The sequence below is a fragment of the Lycorma delicatula genome, chromosome 3 (assembly GCF_047948215.1).
Source record: "Lycorma delicatula isolate Av1 chromosome 3, ASM4794821v1, whole genome shotgun sequence".
Taxonomy (NCBI): domain Eukaryota; kingdom Metazoa; phylum Arthropoda; class Insecta; order Hemiptera; family Fulgoridae; genus Lycorma; species Lycorma delicatula.
In genome coordinates, this window is record NC_134457.1 from 179757183 (window position 1) to 179778770 (window position 21588).

The window sequence follows — 21588 nt, forward strand, 5'->3', positions numbered from 1 at the left end:
TTTTTATTGGCTTTTTAGTTTTGGGAGTATTGTATTATACGGTAATGTCTACATTACATCTACATTTGGTTCAATAGTTTAACTATACCGAATGTTAGAATAATCCATTCTTTAAAATGCAATTCCATTGTGTTTTGAGAACACCTGATAGTTTTAATATATTTAAAATCTGTTAATACTATTTATTTTAAATTATAATTTAATAAATATTAATATTTATTAATATTAATAAATATTATATATTTATTAATAATAATTTATTATAATTAATTTTATATTACAAATTATAATTTAATTATTTGCAGATTTATTTTAAATCTGCAAATGCTAATTCTATTAACATTAATTTTATTGTTAACTTTCTTTAAAGCTGAGAACTATTTGTTCGATGAATAAATTTGTGCAGCTAGAGAAGATTAATCTGTGAACTCATGAAGTACTTTTTAAGTACAATGAGTATGTTTTCTGTATATTGGTTTCTTTTGAAATTTACATGCAATAGTCAACTTCACTAAATGTATATGTTAATTTTTTTCTTTCTTATAATTGTTAATAGATTAATTTTTTCCCTTGTTCGTCCTCATTTTTCTTTTATTTTATGTAACTTGAGTAAATGAAAGTTATTATACACATTTGTATAAATTATTAATTTATATTGCTGAACAACTTCCATGTGATAAATAGCATAGATATTTTAATATTCTGTAAATTACAACTAAATGCACGTAAGTGAAATTGTGTAGTGCTGACTAGTGTTTATGTTTAACTGTCAATTATTTTTCAATATATTTTGAAATTTGTTGAATTTATCTAATGTAACTTGACTGTCTTGAACTACGGCACTCTTCCAATTGAACAGCCCAAATCAAAATAAGTAAAACCATTAAAGTAATTTAAGGCCTAATTGCTTTTTCTATATTATTTTATACCAGATAATATGTTATTCTACTACATGCATTAAATCCCTATAACTGTCACCAAAATGAAACAACTCTGTCCTCTGACAGGCTAACATATCATGAATTTGAGTTAGTAAATTGTATATAGTAAGCAACTATTTTAAAAAACCAGTGGTAAAATTTTAAGACCACTTGAAGAAAGAAGAGAAAAAATTAAAATGACTAAAAAAATAAAAACAAACTGACCCTAACTTTTTCAAACTGATATAGTGGTGATTACCAGGATGGTTTTCTTTGAGAAATAGTATGAATTAAAAGCTTAATTTGGAGAAATGATCAGCAATGAATTGACAAACCAACTAATAACTAGATATTTGTTTAAAAAGTCAACATTCAATTTCTTTCAGTAAAATAAGTAATGAACTAGAGGTAAATGTGTTTTTTCCTTTATTTGTAATTACAAAATTGAATGCTGTTAAAAATTTTGGATGAGATAAGTCACAATGCCTGTGTGCTTGTATGTATAAAAACTAGAGGTAAATGTGTTTTTTCCTTTATTTGTAATTACAAAATTGAATGCTGTTAAAAATTTTGGATAAGATAAGTCACAATGCCTGTGTGCTTGTATGTATAAAGGGCACTAGGAAAGTTTTGCCATGTGACTTTATTTTTTATAATGTTTCAAAATAATTTCCTCCATACAGTAAACACTTCACCATTCTTCAAAATAGTTTTCAAAGAAACCCTGGCATGTTTCATTGGAGATCTTGGCACATTCATCATCCCTCATAAAATGCTTCCCTTTCAGTATGTTCTTCACCTGGGGGAACAGCATGAAGTCATATGGAGTGAGGTTAGGATTGAAGGGAGATTGCTCTATAGTTTTATTCCAGTATGGGCCAAATACTCTGAGCAGACTTTGGAGTGGAGCACTGGAGTGTTACTGTGTCCATTCTCGAGAGCTTTGATAACTTTCGGCAGGCATTCCTCGATATACTAACTACCTATCACTGTCTTCAGAGTTTCCAACACAACTCGTACTAAAACTCCTCTCATACTAAAAGATATGGCTATTATTCTCTTCTTCAACTGATCTAAATTTACATATAGTCATTGAAGTCTCATCATTTTTGAACATACACACTTTGTTCTACTGGGACATCATTTAATAGTATAATCAAGTTTCATCCCCTGCTATAATATTATTCACATAGGGAGATTTCCCATTTTCAAACTTTTTCAGCATTTCAAGGCATCATAAAACACAACATGTCATCTTATCCTAAGTCAAGTTATGTGGTACCCAAAGGGTACAAAGCTTTCTAACTTAAGGTGATCTCACAGAATATAACTGCCGTGTATTAATGCCCAAGGATACCTCTATTTGGTGGGAGATCAAATCTCAAATTGAAATCTGCCTCAAGCAATTTTCATACTGCAGGAATATTTCCTTTAGTTACAGACGAAGATGGTCGACCTTACCTTGGAGCATCCTCAAGCCAAAATTTCCTCTTTCAAACTCTTGACACTGCCTAAATAATGTTGTATGATAAGAACAATCTTCTCCAAGCACAAGAGTCATTTCCTCTACATTTAATCCACATGAAAAATTGCCTGGTATTTAATTTTTAACCAAGATGAAATCACTACCTCTTTTCACTAACACAGCTAAAAAGCAAATGACACTAAGATAGTGCAGGCTGGGAATTGTGATGATCTGTTCCATCATATTGCACAACTTTGCTAGTGCCCTTTATATCTACAGATATTCATTCACTTGAAACCCAGAAGCCAGTGACAGACACTATCAGAATGATCTTTTATCGCTGATTTTACTAATCTTTAAGAATGGTTTCAGACATAAATTTATTCTTACACCATTATTGCTGAACAATAAGGCTTAAATAAAGGTGTTTTGTATTTCATAGTATTTATATTTTACAAGAGAACATGATAATGTGTTACCATGGACAGAGCTACATGGTTCCTAAAAAGAAATTTAGACAATAAATAAATTTTATTTAAAAATTTCATTTATCAAAAGCAGGTTAACTATCTTGAGTTTAATTACAAAATTCTAATTTTTCATCATTTTAATAGGTAGGCTTGTGATTTAATTTTTCTTAACGTCATTTATCTATAAGTTTTATTATATTCTTTCCAATATACTTTTAAAAATGCATTTTATTTTCATCTTGCATTTTGCATTTCAAACCAAAATAAAAGCAAAGGAGATTTTGTTCAAACAGTTTTATTTATAAAAGTAAACAATAAACAACTGCTAATTAAAGATTATTTAAAATTTTGATTAAGGGTTCTCGTCCAGATAAAAAAACAAGATATGCAGAGACAGTATTAAGTAATTCAGCTTATAATATGCTTAACAGAATATGATGTTAATAGTCACTCTTAATTAAAATTTATCTTTTCTAATGTGTTATTTCATATTATACTGATTTGATACAACAAATACTCCTAAAACAAGAGTTCCAACAGATACATAAACTTTGGCTTATATCATCTGGATCTGATAGATTACCCAAAAATTATTGTTTTTGGTATTTAAAAAAATAAAATCAAAAATAAAACAATTATAAAGTTTCACTCACCTGTATACCATAACATAGCATCACATGCAACAGTAACAGCATGCACAGAAATTATATTATAAACGTAATACTGCTTGGAAATTTCATTTTGCATAGTCTGTAATACCAGCTGTGCGTAACCACAACCAGATTCAGGATGAAAACCAAGTTGTGTAGTATGTCGAAATAAATCTAATGTATCTGAATCACCTACAGCTTCCGATATTAATGACTGTTTCAAACAAAGTTTTTATGTTTATATTCAACATTTTATGTTAACATAAAAATAATTTTACAAATATATCTTCATTCATTAAAATTTCATCTATGTTTATTCATAAGAATATTAATAAATGGAGTCCGAATACTAGAAACCCTTACCTCTTTCTATCTGTGAGGTATAATACAAGCTAGTAATTAACTGCAAAGCCATGAAAAGCAAGAAATAGGTATTTAAAAAAAGCGAATTACATTTCTATATGGTATAGTACAACAAAATTATTAAATCTTGGTTACAAGGTCGCTAAATGTATAAATTATTTAATAAGTTTACTTTTATTTTCAGTCCTTTCCTGATCTACCCAAAAACTATACAACTACTAACATAAGTCATAAAACATCTTCCACCTTACTTTGTAACAGCAGCTAATAATAAAAATGTTGTAAATTACTTTTAATATTAACTATATCTGTATTAAAACAAATTAACAAGATATTTAAGTAATATAACAATATTTGATTAAAACGTTTACTTCTGCTGTTATTAATAATAATAAAAATATTTAGGCTGGTATTAAGCATGTAAAGAATTTATAATGCAGCTTATCTTCGGTCAAATGATTGAAAAGTATATAATTTTGGCTTATATCTTAGCATTTTTTTATTGCTTTGTAAACAGTAACTGTAGTTTCCAGTTCACTTTTCTATTTCAAGCTTAATCTCATGAATATTGCTAACACAAAAAAGCATAATCAGATAACCACCTCGCTTAGCACAAACCTTCATTCAGTTAATACATTGTAAAATTAAATTTACATTTACCTATACCTTAATTGTCATTATTTTATCCTAAACATTGGAATTATGTTACTAAGTTTTCAAAACTTTATCTTAACTCTTCACATCAATATTCATTACTGATTTCTGTACAATAAACAAAATTTAGTTACTATTTGTTTAACGGCAAGCAAAAAAGCTTTCTCCATAATTTCCTCCAATAAATGTATTCAATTCAGTTACAGGAAATAAACTAAGAGTACATCCTGTGCTGGATTCGTAAACTATAATTAAAAAATCTAATAATATGGAGTGATCATTAATTTATTTAACTATCAAATGGTTCAAAAATGAAAAAAGGAATGATATTTAAACTGCTTTTATTTTACTTTTTTAAATTAATATCTAATGACAGATTAGATATTAATTTAAAGATTAATATCTAATTACCGGAGCCGTCTAATTATCTAAGGACCCAGTAATCCCTTGATAGGGATAAAAGAGTATATTAATAACAAAATCAATAAACTGAATAAGCTATCAGTTAATAAATCATGAGAATTAAAAAATCATTTATTTTTACAAAACAAATTATTAATTAAAATATTTATTAATTTCAAATAATTCAAGATTATTTAACTTTAATAAGAAACAAGTTGGCTCAAATAAAAGATTTTTTTCATCATGATGAATATTTTTAATAACAACTGTTTATAAGGTTAAATATTAATATTTCGAATAATCTATGGGTATATTACCACAAATAAACTACACAAAAGTACTAAGACTGCAAAAAACTCTGAAGGTTACCACACACTTAAAATAAATCTAGTAGTGTTTAGTTAAAATCCACAGAAAAACTTGAGAAAGAGATCAAGATAAGGTTAAAGGGAATGAATAGTAAGTATGTAACCATGATGGCTACAGGAACTGTGAAGAGAGATAAATAAATCCATCCAAAGGATATTTCAATGACCTTCCACCAGGTGTGGGTGCCAATCCTATCTACAATACTAGGAATTTTTGAGTATCTCTATCCAGAGTGGGAAGCAACACATTACAAATCAATCATTTTGCATTGTTGATGCTGTAATTTTCTTTCAAAAATTATAGAACCGTTTGAGAATGGCACATGTTTCTTTAAGGAAATTTCTCATCCATTCTCAGAATTGTGTGGTATGCACTGGTTTCCAACTGAAAATTACAAAACAGACGAGATGTACATTTAAATGAAATTTCTTGAAGTCTGATCTTACACAGAAGATACCTCAGCTACTGTATAGTGTTTTTTTTACAAGCCTCAATTAGAAAAAAAAGGATTCTTGGATAGTTATAGAGGCACAAAGGATTGTTACCTCCTTCTTCAATAAAGTGGCTACCCTTTCATCTATTAAGTGTAAGGAAAGTACTACAGATGGAACCAGTAATATCTGAGCCAGTCCCATGGCACTTGTCCAAAGAAGAAGGGGTAAAGAATACAGAAGACAGAGGTAAGAGAAAGAAGGCAATCAATCTATAGAGAGACCAATTCTATTCAAACCAGCTTACTGTCATGCACAGAAGCCTAAAAATATAAATAATCTTATTTTTAGATCTATTCCCAATCATAAGAATTAGAATTATTTATTTTCACAAACCTGGTACAAGTAAAAAAATAAAGAATCAGGTAGAAAATTACTGGTAATGTATATTCCAGATCAGAATTTTAAATCACTTAAGTATTCAAATTTTTTTTTATGGTTGATTTATTATGAAGGGCTTTTTTAAAGTTATTTCTATCTTGGTTATCAATAAAGAAAGGAAATTATTTGCAATACCAATGTGTTTTTAATAGTACTATTATGGTATCTACGTAAGTTTCATTATTTCAATTAAAAATGGGGTAGAAAACAAATTGTAAAAAAAAATTCCATTAAATCGATAGAAATCTTAACCACTTGTTAAAAAGAGGTTACCTCTGTAATCAAAATACTACATTTTTCATAGCTTTCTTCCAACCTCTTAAGTGAAATTAGTATTATAGAAATGTTAAAATAGATTGTTAAATGTAAAAAAATTCCTACCTTAAATAAGAGCCAAAAAAAAAAAAAAAAATTATTAGAATGATATGAAACACATTTTTTTATTTTTAAAGACAACAGGCCATATGCGGTAATGCTTTTAAGTACAGCCTTTTTCTCTTGAGATACATAGTATAGTTACATAAACCAAAATTAATAAACTTTACTAATAAGCATATTAATTTATCTTTTATCAGAAATATCTACCATTAAAAAAAAGCTTTAGTAAAGAACTGATTTTCTGGATAAATCTTCAAGCACAATTACCAAAATAAACATGAAATTTCTTCTTTTATAATAAGATACTATTTCCATTTAATACATTACTTTTATATAGATATTCTTTATATAGAATATAAATATTATATTCCCTCTTAATATAAATATTATATATAATGTTATATTATAAATATTATAGAATATTATTTATTTTAATATTCTTTATATAGAATTTGTAAACAAAACCTGTGAATCATACGATCTAAATTCGGTTATTTATGTGAAAGGCAAGTGAAAATGGCTTCTCATTTGCAACCTTACTCCTAATATTTAGCTACCAAGCAATTGCAAGGAGAGCATCATTCTTTTGCTGTAAAAACATTTCACAAAAACTGTGACTTCATGCATTTATGAAATTTACCATAACAGTCCAGTGCTAATAGCCAAGCAATAGGCTGTATTAATAGGGTAATAGGCTAAGGAAAAACTAACAGGTAGGGAAAAATACGTTACAAACTCAAACAGTTTGCTGTGTTAAGCTCCTTCAATTATTGATCTCATGTATTGTAAGTTTCAAATATGTATACAATTTTAATTTCAAAGAATCAAAGTATGTATAAACATATTTCAAACCATTTTGTTGACGTAATCTTTTATGGTTTTTAACATTAATTTATTCAATGTTGAATACTAATTTAATTAATGTCCAGATCAGAGATTAATGATAATGACTTCAGTTAGAATCAGTAACAGATTCTGTTTTGCATAATTTAGCCCTAATTTCAGTGTAATTTTTTTGCCAGAAGTAAGGTACCTGAAAATCAGTCAGCAAAACACTCTTTAACTTCCTTGATGGACCCTAAGACTCAACTACAGCAATGCCCTCTATAGAACAAAATACAGAAATAAATTTAACATTGGCATAGAAAATTCCTTACATAAAAACACACAACTGACTAACCAAGCCTGTAAGTCAAGTCAAAGATTCATTTATATGCTATTGCTGGCAAATATTATGGGATGAAATAAACAAAGGCAAAGCAGTTTCAAATAAATAACCTGCTATATTCATAATGTGTGATATGTTTTGCTTGACTCTCATACACTCTTCCATCTTTCTATAGAGAAATTTGTAACATTTTTTTAATGTAATATTTTTCCAGTTTGTAAATATGAAAGGACATTATATAATCTGTGCTAATAAACATAATCTTAACACATATGGGATGATTCTTTCTATTGAGGTGATTCTATGTACTTTCCTTAAACAGAAATATATTTTTTCCACAGAATAGGTAGCTTCCTGAACCCCTCATTAAAAAAATATGATGGCTGCCCCAACAACCAATTGTGGACATAATGAATGCTTGACTGTGGCATCATCTTTAAACCTTTCCTTTCCTAAAGCTCCTTTCAGCAAACCAAACATATGGAAATCACAAGGTAACAAGTCTAGATTGTATGGTGGGTGTTCAAGAGGTATCCCAATGAATTTTAGCAAGTTTATCGCAAGTCTGAACTCCTGTAGGCAGACAACATACAGGCGTTGATGTGGAGAAGGAGGATATTGTGAATCATTTGCTGGTGTTGTTTAATGCGATAAGCAGCCCTGACATCATCCAAGAACTGGTAGTAGTATGCCTCATTTACCATCCTTTGATCACACAGAAAATCAATCAGTAGCGTACTTTTTGGGTCCCAAAATACAGTTACCAGAACTTTTTTACCCAAAAAGATCTTCTTGGCCTTGATCGGTGCTCCCTCCCCACTTTTCTACACACCACACTTGTTCTCTTGCTTTCTGGGGTGTAGTAGTAGTGGACCCACATTTTATCTTTGGTCCATAAATGCCTCTCCTTCTTCTTCAAAGCAATTAAGAAGCCACTGACAGGTGTCTTTCTAAACATTTCTCTGTGCCTCAATGGGAGTGGAATCCACCTCGCAGACACTTTGCTATATCCAAGAGTATCTGACAACACTGCCTGCACACTCCCAACACTTATGCCCATCTCTGATGCAATTTCAGCAAATGCTATTTCAGATGGTCGCCATTCACAAGGACATGAATGGCCTGATTGTTGTCATCACTGATGTTTTTTCTACAGATGACATTCATGACTTTTGTTCTTCACTGCATCAAAGCCACTTTAATCAATCAGGCCAATCAAACACTTGAATTTTTGACAGGGTAGTATCTTACAACCATGTCTGGAGTCAAGTCAAAATTTCAGAGGATTTGGCACCTTCATTGGTGAAATCAGATTATAATTCATTGCACAATGGACAACGGTACCTCCTCCTCAGACATTCTGCTACTGACATGAGAATGTGACCTACGGGCATGATTGACGAGTTGCTCCCCTCCACACATATCCATCTAACAACTGGCAGTGCCCCACCTCAATCACTGCTCTTCTTCAGTACACGCAGCAAAATTCCACTTAATATTTGAAGAACCCTCTTATTTGGTACAAATAAAAATAACAGTAACATACTTACTTGTCCTACCCAACAGTGTACATATTTGTCATCAATACGTTGAGCTGATTTAAACGCCTGATTGGCCAAATGCAATTGTTTTAATTCTAAATATAAAATACCAAGATTAGTCCAAGCAACAGCATTTTTTTCTTCATTCAAAATTGACTGAATAAAACAATGCTGAGCCAATGGTTTTTCATTAATTTCTGTAACATCAAATAAAACAATCACAATTACAACACTTTTTAGCAATAAAACACATTATCATAATATGTTAATAAACATAATAAATGCCCTTTCAGATTCCTAGTGCAAATCTTATCTAATAAAGTTCACAAGATTTAAATCAGAGTCTAGTGATAACGAATCACTAGACAAATTTTATCAAATTAGTAAATGGCAAAACTTAGGACTAGCCTTCTGTAATACTCCTCCATTATTTTCATCCACATTACCCATTAGAATTATTTTTCTTAGATCTCTAACAAACTTAATTTCTAAAAATAGGTTTGTGATGTTATTCCCAAAGTTTCCATTATAAGGAAATATTGAGGATCATATTTCATAAATTAACTGTGTTGTTACTTTTTTACAGCTAATCTAAATTTGACCACTTAAGATCTGATTATCTTATATTTGCTTCCAGAGATTAAAATGTATTAAAATCCTTCCTATTTCTTTCTTACTTAAGTGTTCTAAATAGTGGTATCCGACTTTGGGTCATACATTTCGTCAAAATGAAAGGGTGTATACTTCTTGGTACTTTTTTTGTCTTCAGTTATTTGATGCAGCTCTCCAAGATTCCCTATCTAGTGCTAGTCGTTTCATTTCGGTATACCCCCTACATCCTACATCCCTAATAATTTGTTTTACATATTCCAAATGTTGCCTGCTTGCACAATTTTTCCCTTCTACCTGTCCCTCCAATATTAAAACGACTATTACAGAATGCCTTAATATGTGGTAGTTTCTTCATCGATTTGCTTCAACACCTCTTTTTTTTCACTTTATCCACTCATCTGATTTTTAACATTCTCCTACAGCACCGCATTTCAAAAGTTTCTAATCTTGTCTTCTCAGGTACTTTAATCATCCAAGTTTCACTTCCATATAAAGCTACACTCCAAACATATACTTTCAAGAATTTTTTACTGACGTTTAAATTAATTTTTGATGTAAACAAATTATATATCTGAATGAAGACTAGTTTCGTCTGTGCCATTCAGCATTTTATATCACTCCTGCTTCATCCATCTTAGTAATTCTACTTCTGAAATAACAAAATTCTTCTACATCCATAATCTTTTCTTATTTTTATATTGTTCTTGTTTATTTTCATGTGGTAGTTCTTGTGTAGGACTTCATCCATGCCGTTCATTCCTCCTTCTAAATCTTTTTTACACTCAGCTGGAATTACTATATCATCAACAAATCGTAGCATCTTTATCTTTTCACCTTGTACTGTTACTCTGGATTTAAATTGTTCTTTAACTTCATTAATTGCTAGTTCTATGTAAAGATTAAAAAGATAACTAGGATTGAGAACATCCTTGTCAGACTCCCTATTTTATTACAGCTTCTTTCTTATATTCTTAAATTATTACTGTTGCTGTTTGGTTCCTGTAAATGTTAGCAAGTGTTCTTCTATCTCTGTACATGAACCCTAATTTTTTAAAAATTCTGAACATTTTATTCCAGTCTACATCATTGAATGCCTTTTCTAGGTCTATAAATGCCAAGTATGTTGGTTTGTTTTTCTTTAATCTTCCATCAACTATTAATGAGCCCTAAAATTGCTTCTCTTGTCCCTATAATTTCCCTGAAATCAAACTGGTCTTCTCCTAACACTTTTTCCACTCTTCTCTCAATTTTTCTGTACAGAATTCTAGTTAAGATTTTTGATGCATGATTAGTTAAGCTAATTATTCTGTATTCTACACATTTATCCGCTCCTGCCTTGGTATCATGACTATAATACACACCAGTTTGTATAATCTATCTATCGCTTCCTCTCCTGCACTGCGCAGTAATTCTGCAGATATTCGTCTATTACAGGAGTCTTTCTGCCGTTCAAATCTTTTAATGCTCTCTTAAATTCATATCTAAGTATTGTTTCTTCCCTTTCATCCTCTTCTTCCTCTATAACACCATTTACTAATTCATTTCCTCCGTATAACTCTTCAATATATTCCACCCAACTATCAATCTTTCCTTTCGTATTATAAATCGGTGTACGATCTTTGTTTAAGATATAACTGGATTTTAATTTACGTACCACAAAATTCTCCTTAATTTTCCTGTATCCTTCATCTATTTCGCCAATTATCATTTCTCTTCCCACTTCTCACAAATTCACTCTTCTTTCACTAGTTTGCTCTTCCTTTTTATAGTATTTCTTAATTGTCGATAGCTCCTTTTACTTTCTTCATCATTAGCATTCTTATATTTTCTACGTTCACCCATCAGCTGCAATATATCCTCTGATATCCAAGGTTTTCTACCAGTTCTGTTTGTTTTGCCTAAGTTCACTTCGGCTGATTTAAGAATTTACTTTTTAAGATTTTCCCATTCTTCTTCTACATTTTCAACCTTATCTTTTTTTACTCAAACCTCTTGCGATCAAAAAATTTCTTTACCTCCCCTTACTCAAGCTTCTCTAAATTCCAAAAATAGCAGCTGTAGTTTTTCCATTGCTTTCAGCTGTGCAGTACTCAGAAAATTGAGTGATGTTGATATGTCCATTTTGAGTGATGTTTGATGTCCTGACCTACACCCATAACAAATACTGAAAGAGCTGCTGCCCTCTTTCAGGAATCATTCGTTAGTCTGGCTCTCAACAGATACCTCTCTGATATGGTTGCACCTTCGAACCAGCTACTTTGTATCATTGAGCATTCAAGCCCCCTCACCATCAGCAAGGTCTCATGATTCACAGAGGGAACTTGGTACTTTAAAGGAATTTATAGTTTGAGTGTTCCTGTCCAAATTATGTACAGGTACAGATTATGTTTCAACACACATAATCACATTTTATTTCAAACTAAACATAATTTAGAAAAATTATAGTTTTTCTTTTTCTTTTAACCTTTTGTAAGCAGGCGCGCTCTTCTCAAAATTCATCTGCTCTAAATACATAGTTCTATAAAGTATTACTGTCACACTAGATTGATGTGACAAAGAACAACCAATCTGAAGAGATGTCAGTACTTTTAGAGTAACTAAAGTATTGGTAATGCACATTTTGATTCATGCCTACAATAGATCCTAAAATACTTTCTCTAAAATATGTATTAATACTATTAAATAATCCTCAATTTGAAAAACTGCTGCAGCCTTAGAGAGCAACCAATAAAGGTATGCTGTGAAGCTGTCCTGTATATTCTTATATCAGTCTGTTCATGAGTAATCAATAAACTAGTTGCTAATACCTCTCATTATAGAGAAGTCATATATATATATAAGATACATTCAATAATTAATGAAACAAACTGATGTAGAGATAAAACTGTTCATTCAATGATAATGAGACTTTTTGAGGGTCAAGTTGGTAACCTTTAAAACACATTTAATCAGCTGTTGGATCAAAATTAATCTAAGCATAACCCCTTTTGTTGATTTCAGAATGTCAGCTCCACTTGAAATATGCATGCCATATCAGAGGTGTGGACCAGTGAAAATTTACTCATGAATGTTGAAACAGACGGTGAAAAGTATTTAAAACGCAGTAACATGTATAAGTGGGTGGAACAGTTTAATTTGGGAAGAACAAGTGTGATTGATCTTGTTCTGATCACTCATTGTTTGATCGTCTGGAATACCAGTTGAAGTTTTGACTACCATGCTTAAAATCGTATAAATGATCTTATTCATGAAGATAGGGGAGTCAAAATTTCCCAAATTGCTAGTTTATGTAATATTAGTGTTGGAACCACGCATTCAATCATTCATGATGTGCTGAATTATCACAAAACATGTTCAAGATGGGTTTGAAGACAGTTGACTTAAACCCATAAAGACCCAGATTTAGTTGGGAGGTGTTGCCACATCCTCCTTACAGCCCAGACCTTGCCCTGTCTGATTTTCATTTGTTCGACCTGCTCAGACGTTTTACACAACAGGAAGTTCGACGACAACGAACTGGTCAAAAAAGTGGTACATGAACGGTTCAAACAGCAAGGTTAAGACTTCTACACTGCAGGAATCACAAAGGTCACAGAATGGTGGGAGGACAAATGTCTAAATGTTCCTGGAGACTATGTAGAAAAGTAGTGTTTCATTGTCACTGAATAAATTGTTTTTTCTCTACATCAACTTGTTTCATTAATTATTTAATGTCCCTCGTATTATGCTAACATTATTAGTATCCTGAATAAAATCAGTAACATATAAAAAAATAAGAGAAAAGAGATAAAAATGTAAAAAGAACAGCTAATATATTACCAAAGACAGATTACACACTAACAAAAAAACTATTAAAAACAATAATAAATACCAATAAATGTAATATTATTACCATTCGATTTTGCAATAACTCCAAGCAAATTCCAATTTTCCCAACCTTTTGGTTCAAGACTAATACTTTTTTTAGCCGCAAGAAATGCTGTTTGCATCAATTGTTTTTTATCTGTACTATCAAGACTTACTCTGGACTGTAAACAATAACTGGCTGCTAAATCATGCCATAAAAGGCTGCAATTGCCAATTTTTTCCAGCAACTTTAAAGCTTGTGTAAAACACCTGTTAAATGATTTTAAATACAAATTTAGATAAAAATGTTCATTCAATACATATCTACTTTATTTAAACTTATCTCAATACAGTTAATAACTATGTTTTTTTTATAATTGACATAATAGATTAATTTGTGAGATGTGAATAATACTTCTATTCATCTATTTACAACAAAGTTAACTGAATTACAATATGCTGCCATCTTAAAAGTAAGACAGGAAGGCATCAGCAGCAAATTGCCTTTATATGAAGTTTAAAAAATCTACCAGAATGCTGGGATCATTAAATTCCACACTTATTTAATCTTGGAAATGTACCAGTTGGGTAGACAGTGATTTACGGTCATCATTTAAAAAAGTAGACCCCAAAAAGCTCAGCAACTAACATAGGTAATGCATTAACTAAGCTATTAACCTCTGCTCTACTTTGGCTGACAGAATAATGACATGGGCAGAGACTGAAAATGTACTTTTAGAAGAAAAAAATGGCTTTGAGGTAGAAAACATCTTTGTGTTATTCTCAACACTGAATATTATACCTTCTGAAGGGAACAACCTACATGATGTTTATAACTTTAAGAAAGCCTTCAACACCATTCACTGCTTGAAGCTATGATCAAAACTAAAGAGTATAGAGCTGAGTGTGAAAATAGTTGCAGTAATTACCAATTTATATGATAAGGAATTTTATCATGCTGAATGAGAATTCCTTGAAATCAGCAAAGATTGATTATAGAGGGAGTTGTACGGAGCATCTCTTTAAGCCCTCTTCTCTTCTCTCTGTTCATTAGTGATATATATGCTTCAGAGATTTGAGCACCATTTTGCTATGAACGACCTGAGACGACTGAGAAATAGTTTTATAAAATGCTGTACTTTTGATCGAAAAGTACGCCCATGCATAGTCATAACATCAATTTGGGTTACAACATTTGCCGATCTCTGACAGAGTCGTACTGTTTCGGTCTTTCATCTGGAGATTCTGTTCAGGCACAGTATTTTTCATATGTTACAAAATTTCATTTTCATATTCTCCTGCTAAAGCATCAAGCTTATTTGGCAAATTCATCAACAAGAAAAGAATATTTTGTACGTAAAATTTTGTAAAGAATGATGGTATGTGAAATTTAAATAATGTTAAATACCACTTACCAAAAATATCTATAAAGTTGATGGAATTAGATAACTAGGAGTGATTTTATTACTCTCACAATTGAAAGAGAAATAAAACTAAACTTGGAACTGATATATTTCTTAATGTCAGCTCAAGGAGGGATATAATCTGCATTGCAGAAAAATATAAAAACCATCTTACCTCCATGACACAGTTTTAAACTCTATGTTTAATCTATTAAACATTTAATAGTAATTTGGGGTGTGGAGAAGCATATTTTGGATTCACACATATTAGCCACAGCTTTCACATATTCTGTATGTGGAAGGTATTTCTAATAGCTTAATATTAAGGCAGTATTTTTTTTGTATTAAAAAAAATATATATATATATAGCTGGGAACAAAACATATCAAATATGTAAATTAATCAAAAATAACAACCAAACAATTGTAAAAATGATAAAACACTGAAAATTTATATTATATTATATTATATATATATATATATTTTTTTAATATAAACCATCTAATATAGAATATTGAAATAAGACATAGCTATCTTAATTTTACCAAGAAACTTCTTTCATGGGACCTCCTGAATCTAATATCATGAAATAATTTAGTTAAACTGCATAATAAAAATACTGAAATAATTAAAATTGCATATTAATTTATTATACCAGCGCTGCTATCTATTGCAGGTTTTCTATAAGACTGTCTCCCCAAACACTGTCCGATAGTTTATCAAATTTAAATTTTGTTTATATTTATATATATGTAATACTTTACTAATTTAATTTTGATATCTTTATTAATTTCTAATATTTCTAAATTTGGTTTAATAACAGAAATAGAATGTTTATTGCTTATTGGATGGTCTGCCATATTACAAGAGGTTATCTCTAAAGTAAAGATCGTTTCATTGTAAAAAAAATTTAATCTGAAAACTTTATAAATATTTTTATTTCTCTTAAACTACATATCTTATACTACTTATCTATATAATTGCCACGTGAATTAAGACATTTATCATAGCAATACACCAGCTTCAATATACCCTCGTCACATTCTTCTGCCACCAGTCCATTTAGCTAGTGATTTTTAAGTTCATAGTCACCCGTGAATTGCTTACCACTCAAAAATTATTTCAATTTCCCAAAAAATTGATAATCAGAATGAGCTAAGTCCAAACTACATGGTGGGTGATCATAAATTTCCCATCCAAATATTCTCAGTAAATCATACGTCAGATCAACAACATGTAGACATACATTATTGTGCAGTAGGATGATGCCGTCGGTAAGCCAACCACATCGCCAATTTTGAATGGCACGTCGTAACTTATGTAGAGTTTTGCAGTAGGCTTCTACATTTATAGTTGTTCCATGTGGCATGAAATCAATCAGCAGTATGCCAAACTTAACCCAAAAGACTCTGGCTTTACGTCTATATCAGTTTACGTCCATATGGCTGTGGCTTGACCTTTGTTGGTCTGGTTGGTGATTGAGGATGGCGCTATTCACTTGACTACTATTTTCTCTCTGGTGTGTAATACAAAATCCATATTTCATTGCTGGTAACGATTGAATTAAGGAAGTCATCGCTATGTATCGTCAAAAATTACAAAGCAAATCCCATTCCGATTTTTTTGTGACGTTCCATTAAGACGGCAGCACCCAACATGCACACAAACCTTTCTGAAGCCTAAATATTCATGAACAATGTGACCAATAACAGCTCTTGAAATATCAGGAAAAAGAAGGGCCAGGTTGGAAATCGTTAAGCGACAATCTTTTCTAATTTCATCATCAATGCATTTCAACAAGCCCTCATTGATTATTGAGAGCCTCCTCAAATGTTCTTCATCATACACATTAATTCTGTTACTTCTAAACCTTTCACATCATTTTCGGATGTTTCTTTCATTCATTAAATTATCACTGTACAAATCCCAACCCCGTAGGGGGAAGACAACCACCTTGTGACATTACCAGTCACCACACCACTCCCTCTGTTCCGAGCCGTGAGGGGCTTTACTGGAGGTCGTCTTTAGACCTGCCTTCTAACTGATTACATCTCACATATCAACCAGGTGTCGGTCAGGATGCCACCAATGTTGTGCCTCGGCAGACATTTGCATCAGTAAAAATACATATCAAATTTCACCTTCGCTTAGGCCTCAAACGAACATCTTCACATCCAACCTAACATGATTCCCTCAAACTAACTAACCAAACTAACTAGGTACGAATCCCAAACCTAGTCCAGATTTGACAGCACCATTAGTGACTGTGAATGCCTCAGAAAACAAACGAGTTTAAAGTTAAATCATTGCTACACTCATACCAATCAAAATTATGTCTTACGCAACATAAATTCAGCCCTACACCCAAATAAATCGACCAATTTAGGTCACCTAACAAGGGGAACGTCACCTCATTCTGATCCATACAGGAGCCACGAACAAACCTCGCACCCCCACCCAGTCCCACCATGGTATCTTGCGTGGCATTACAGTCATGATCATGACTGCCACCGGTCATTGTACACAGCAACCAACTGCCTATAAATTTCAGCCGGCTTAACAGTTTGATGATTTAAAAAATGTATGACTTCAAGTATTCCAGTCGGCAACAACATCGATTTTCCTACTCACTTTATAACATAATAAGTTACATGTAATCTAAGATACTACAATGCGACAACTTACAGACAACAATGCAGTGTGTACATTACTAGCACGGCCATGAACGACACAGGTTCACCAACCTTAAGGAGAGAAATTTCCTTGCAGTCTTTACTTTAGAGATATCCCTTGTAGATAAAGCAAATTTATTATTTCTGTAACTTCTATCACGATCAAGAAATCTAGTTTTTAAGAACCAATTTGTTTCTTCTGTATAAGTACCATCACAATCATTACAATTAATTTTATAAAAATTGCAATAATTAATTCTATTAAAAAAATAATAAATTAGTTTTATATAATGGCAGACCGTCCAATAAACATTCTATTTCTGATATTAACACAAATTTAAAAATATTGGAAGTTAATAAAGATGATATAAAATTAAATTATCAGAAAAATATTACACATATAAATACAAACAAAACTGAAATTTGATAAACCTTCACACAATGTTTGAGGGAGACTGTCTAATTACAACTGATAAAAAATGAATTATTAAGACTTCACTGAATAAATGGGTAGTAGTGCTACCAGATGCAGGTTTTATGGAAAACAGGGTGTGGTATAGTGATACCAGAAGGAGGATACATTCCTCTCAGTGGCACAACTGTTTTTAGCTTCAGTATAATGAATGATAAAAATATGTGGAAAATGGATTAATTTTTGTAAGAATGAGCACACACGCATGCATGCATGGGTGTGACCTTTTCTTAGTTACAACATTCAATTTTAGTGGCATGAAAATTTAAGCTTTTTGAATTTGTTTTATCCAGAAAAGACAATTCACCACAATTCTTTTTCAATTTAATTTTATTTAACTTACTTGTTTTAAGTTTATAATTATATTAGAGTATAATATACTACACAAATTATGGCTTATCAAATACCACATTGCTTCTAAGAATTTTAAAATTATAGAAAAATGTCATCAAACAGAAGCAGGTGAGTTATGTTTTATTTGATTTATTTATGTAATCTGTTAATAAATTTTAAGAATTTCTAGTTTTATAATTGTCAAATGCGTAAATTCTCAAACACTGAATGATGAAATATTCATTCACAATGAATATATAAGAAATAAAAAGAAATGCCTGACTTTAGGAATATTTTAGATTGCATATAAAAATATATAGATTGCAGTATTACTATAAAATAATTAAAAAAAAAGAATATCTTTTTTTTATTATTTTATTTCAATTATCAAAACAATTTATAAAAAAATTGATTGTGGTTACCAACTATTCCAACAATTTAAATAATTAATTATTCAAATACTATAGATGAAAGGTAAAATTAAGAGTTAAAAAGAGTTAAGTGGTAAAACTTTAACATAAAATCTGAGGCAAAAATTAATATGAAAATCAACCCAAGAAAATATTTAAACTTAACTAAAACCATAGACTAGTAACTTGAATCTAATAACACATATTTATACTATTTTTACAAGAAAAAATACATTATATTGTTATACTTAGATAGCAAAGGTTTTTAAATACTTCTTTATTGTGATTTACACATGAGCATTTTTAATGATAGTTTTGGCTACTTGTTGCAAACCCAACATTCATATTTATGACGCATGTATCCGTTTTATTTATGTATATTACTCCGTCAAAATGTTTTTATGTGTTTTTATCATACATATTTATATGTTTTCATAATAGATCACATTTTCTTATCTTCAATTTTTTTAGCTGAGCTAATAAATTAGATACTTACTTTTAATAATTAACCATTTTTAAATGAACACATATTCACTAAATACATACAAATAAAACTTTCTTTTATTATTATATTTCTTTTTAAACTTCAAGCAACACATCTCGAAATACTATACATTTAAAAATTAAAAAGTAAACAAATTACGAGCCATCAAATTAATTATGAGAGTGATGGATTTCTTAAGATGGTGACACTGTTAGAATAACGGCATCAACTTTTCTTCCACCTCACTGTTTCAGCATTAAGAAAATATATATAAGAAAACCATTTACACTTTCTGTCTTGGTGGTATCATTAACCTTGTTATTGAATATTTTAACAGAGCAAGGATGTTTAATATAAAATTTTATACATATAAAGTTAAAAGTTATTCTACCTACCAAAAATATGTTGTGTATCCATTGAAGCATGTTATAATAAGTAACCACTGAAGAGATGTATGAACACCTACAGCACAGAATATGATATGACAGAGATATTACTTTCTATTTATTAATTAACTTAAGATAATAAATAATTTACACTTATTAAAAAATTAATCAAATCATATCTTACGTAGAAGCAAATTTGTAACAAGAAAATTGTGACTTGATCGTTATCCTGTCACCAGTCTGATTCTGTTGTGGACTAAACCAACAAGGAATCAATAAAAATGCCCAAGTTGGAGGTAAATTACCAGCTAGTGTAAAAATATCCCCTAACAGTTTCCATAAACAAGAAACATCACTCCATTCTTTTAATGCACTGAAACATAATAAAAATCATTTAATAAAGTGTATAAAATACATAATGCATATGGATATATAATCCAACTTGATCCACCTAAGTACAGAAATTATACCTTTTTTTTTTTATATCTTACAATAGTGCTTTCGTAGCAACCCACATCTTCAGTTATAATTTACTTTTTAAGTGTTTATATCAAACTACATATTATACTCAATACAATTAAATATAAAAAATTCTTTAATAATATATTTTTATAAATTTAAGGAGATTTTAAAATTTTTAATTTATATATTTTTTAAAAAAGCTTTTAACTTGTGATTTTTAAAAGAATTTTTATATTTTAATTCCTGAATTAAAATTTTAATTTATAAAAAAAAAATTATACATTACAAAACAGTTTTTTATACAAATCGTCAGTTTTTTATACAAATCGTATTGAGTAGAATACGTAATTTGATATAAACTAAACACTTAAAAAGTAAATTATAACTGAAGATGTGGGTTGCCACGAAAGCACCATTACAAGATATAAAAAAAATAAGGTAAATTTCTGTACTTAGGTGGATCAAGTTGGATTATATATTCAATATATATATATATTGAATATATATATTATTTAATTTATGTTATTATATAATTAATTATGTTATAATATATATTATATTCTATATATATATATATATATATATATATATATATATATATATATATATATATATATATAGAAGATGTGAATTGCCACAAAAACGCTATTGTAAGATATGAAAAAATAACATAAGTGTCATCTTATTTAATTTATAATTTCTGTATTTAGGTGAATCAAGTTGCATTATATATACAATATATATTAGTACACAGGGATGTAGTATTGAAAAGATTGACTTTATAAAAATTATCATGAATGCTAACCAGACAAAAATTATCATTTAAGTTTTACAAATTACATATTCAACTTCACAATATAATACATTCAATAAATTTTAATAAAGTTTGCCTTAAATTAAACATAATTCTTTAAATATGCTAGGATTAACATAAAGAATTCTCAATTTAAGAAATGTATAATAAAAACAAAATACTTTGCAGAAAGATTTAGGATGAAGCAGGGAATCATATTATAAATTAGTTATATAACACACACTTTCAATTGGTGCAAGTTTTGGGCATTTAATATTTGATTATGTATTTAATTTGATTAAAACTAATATTGAAATTCAAAAAAATAAACTTAATGAATCTAACTATAATAAAATTAGTAATTAGATAAAAAGAGGAAATAATAGTAATAATAATAATAATAATAATAAAAGAGGAAATAATAGTAATAATAATAATTACAATTGTATTTGCATGAATTATA

At 29.8% G+C, this 21588-nt stretch overlaps 1 protein-coding gene across 1 annotated transcript in view; it reads right to left on the reverse strand.

The window, feature by feature from the left end:
• The window catches only part of LOC142322251 (superkiller complex protein 3-like), a 55260-nt gene that overhangs the window by 12946 nt on the left and 20726 nt on the right, over nt 1–21588 (reverse strand). The window contains exons 7-10 of the mRNA XM_075361111.1: nt 20055–20243; nt 13757–13980; nt 9262–9449; nt 3509–3719 (exon numbers count right to left, since the gene is read on the reverse strand). Coding sequence (XP_075217226.1) covers nt 3509–3719; nt 9262–9449; nt 13757–13980; nt 20055–20243 — 812 coding nt within the window. The remainder of the gene's footprint in view (nt 1–3508; nt 3720–9261; nt 9450–13756; nt 13981–20054; nt 20244–21588) is intronic.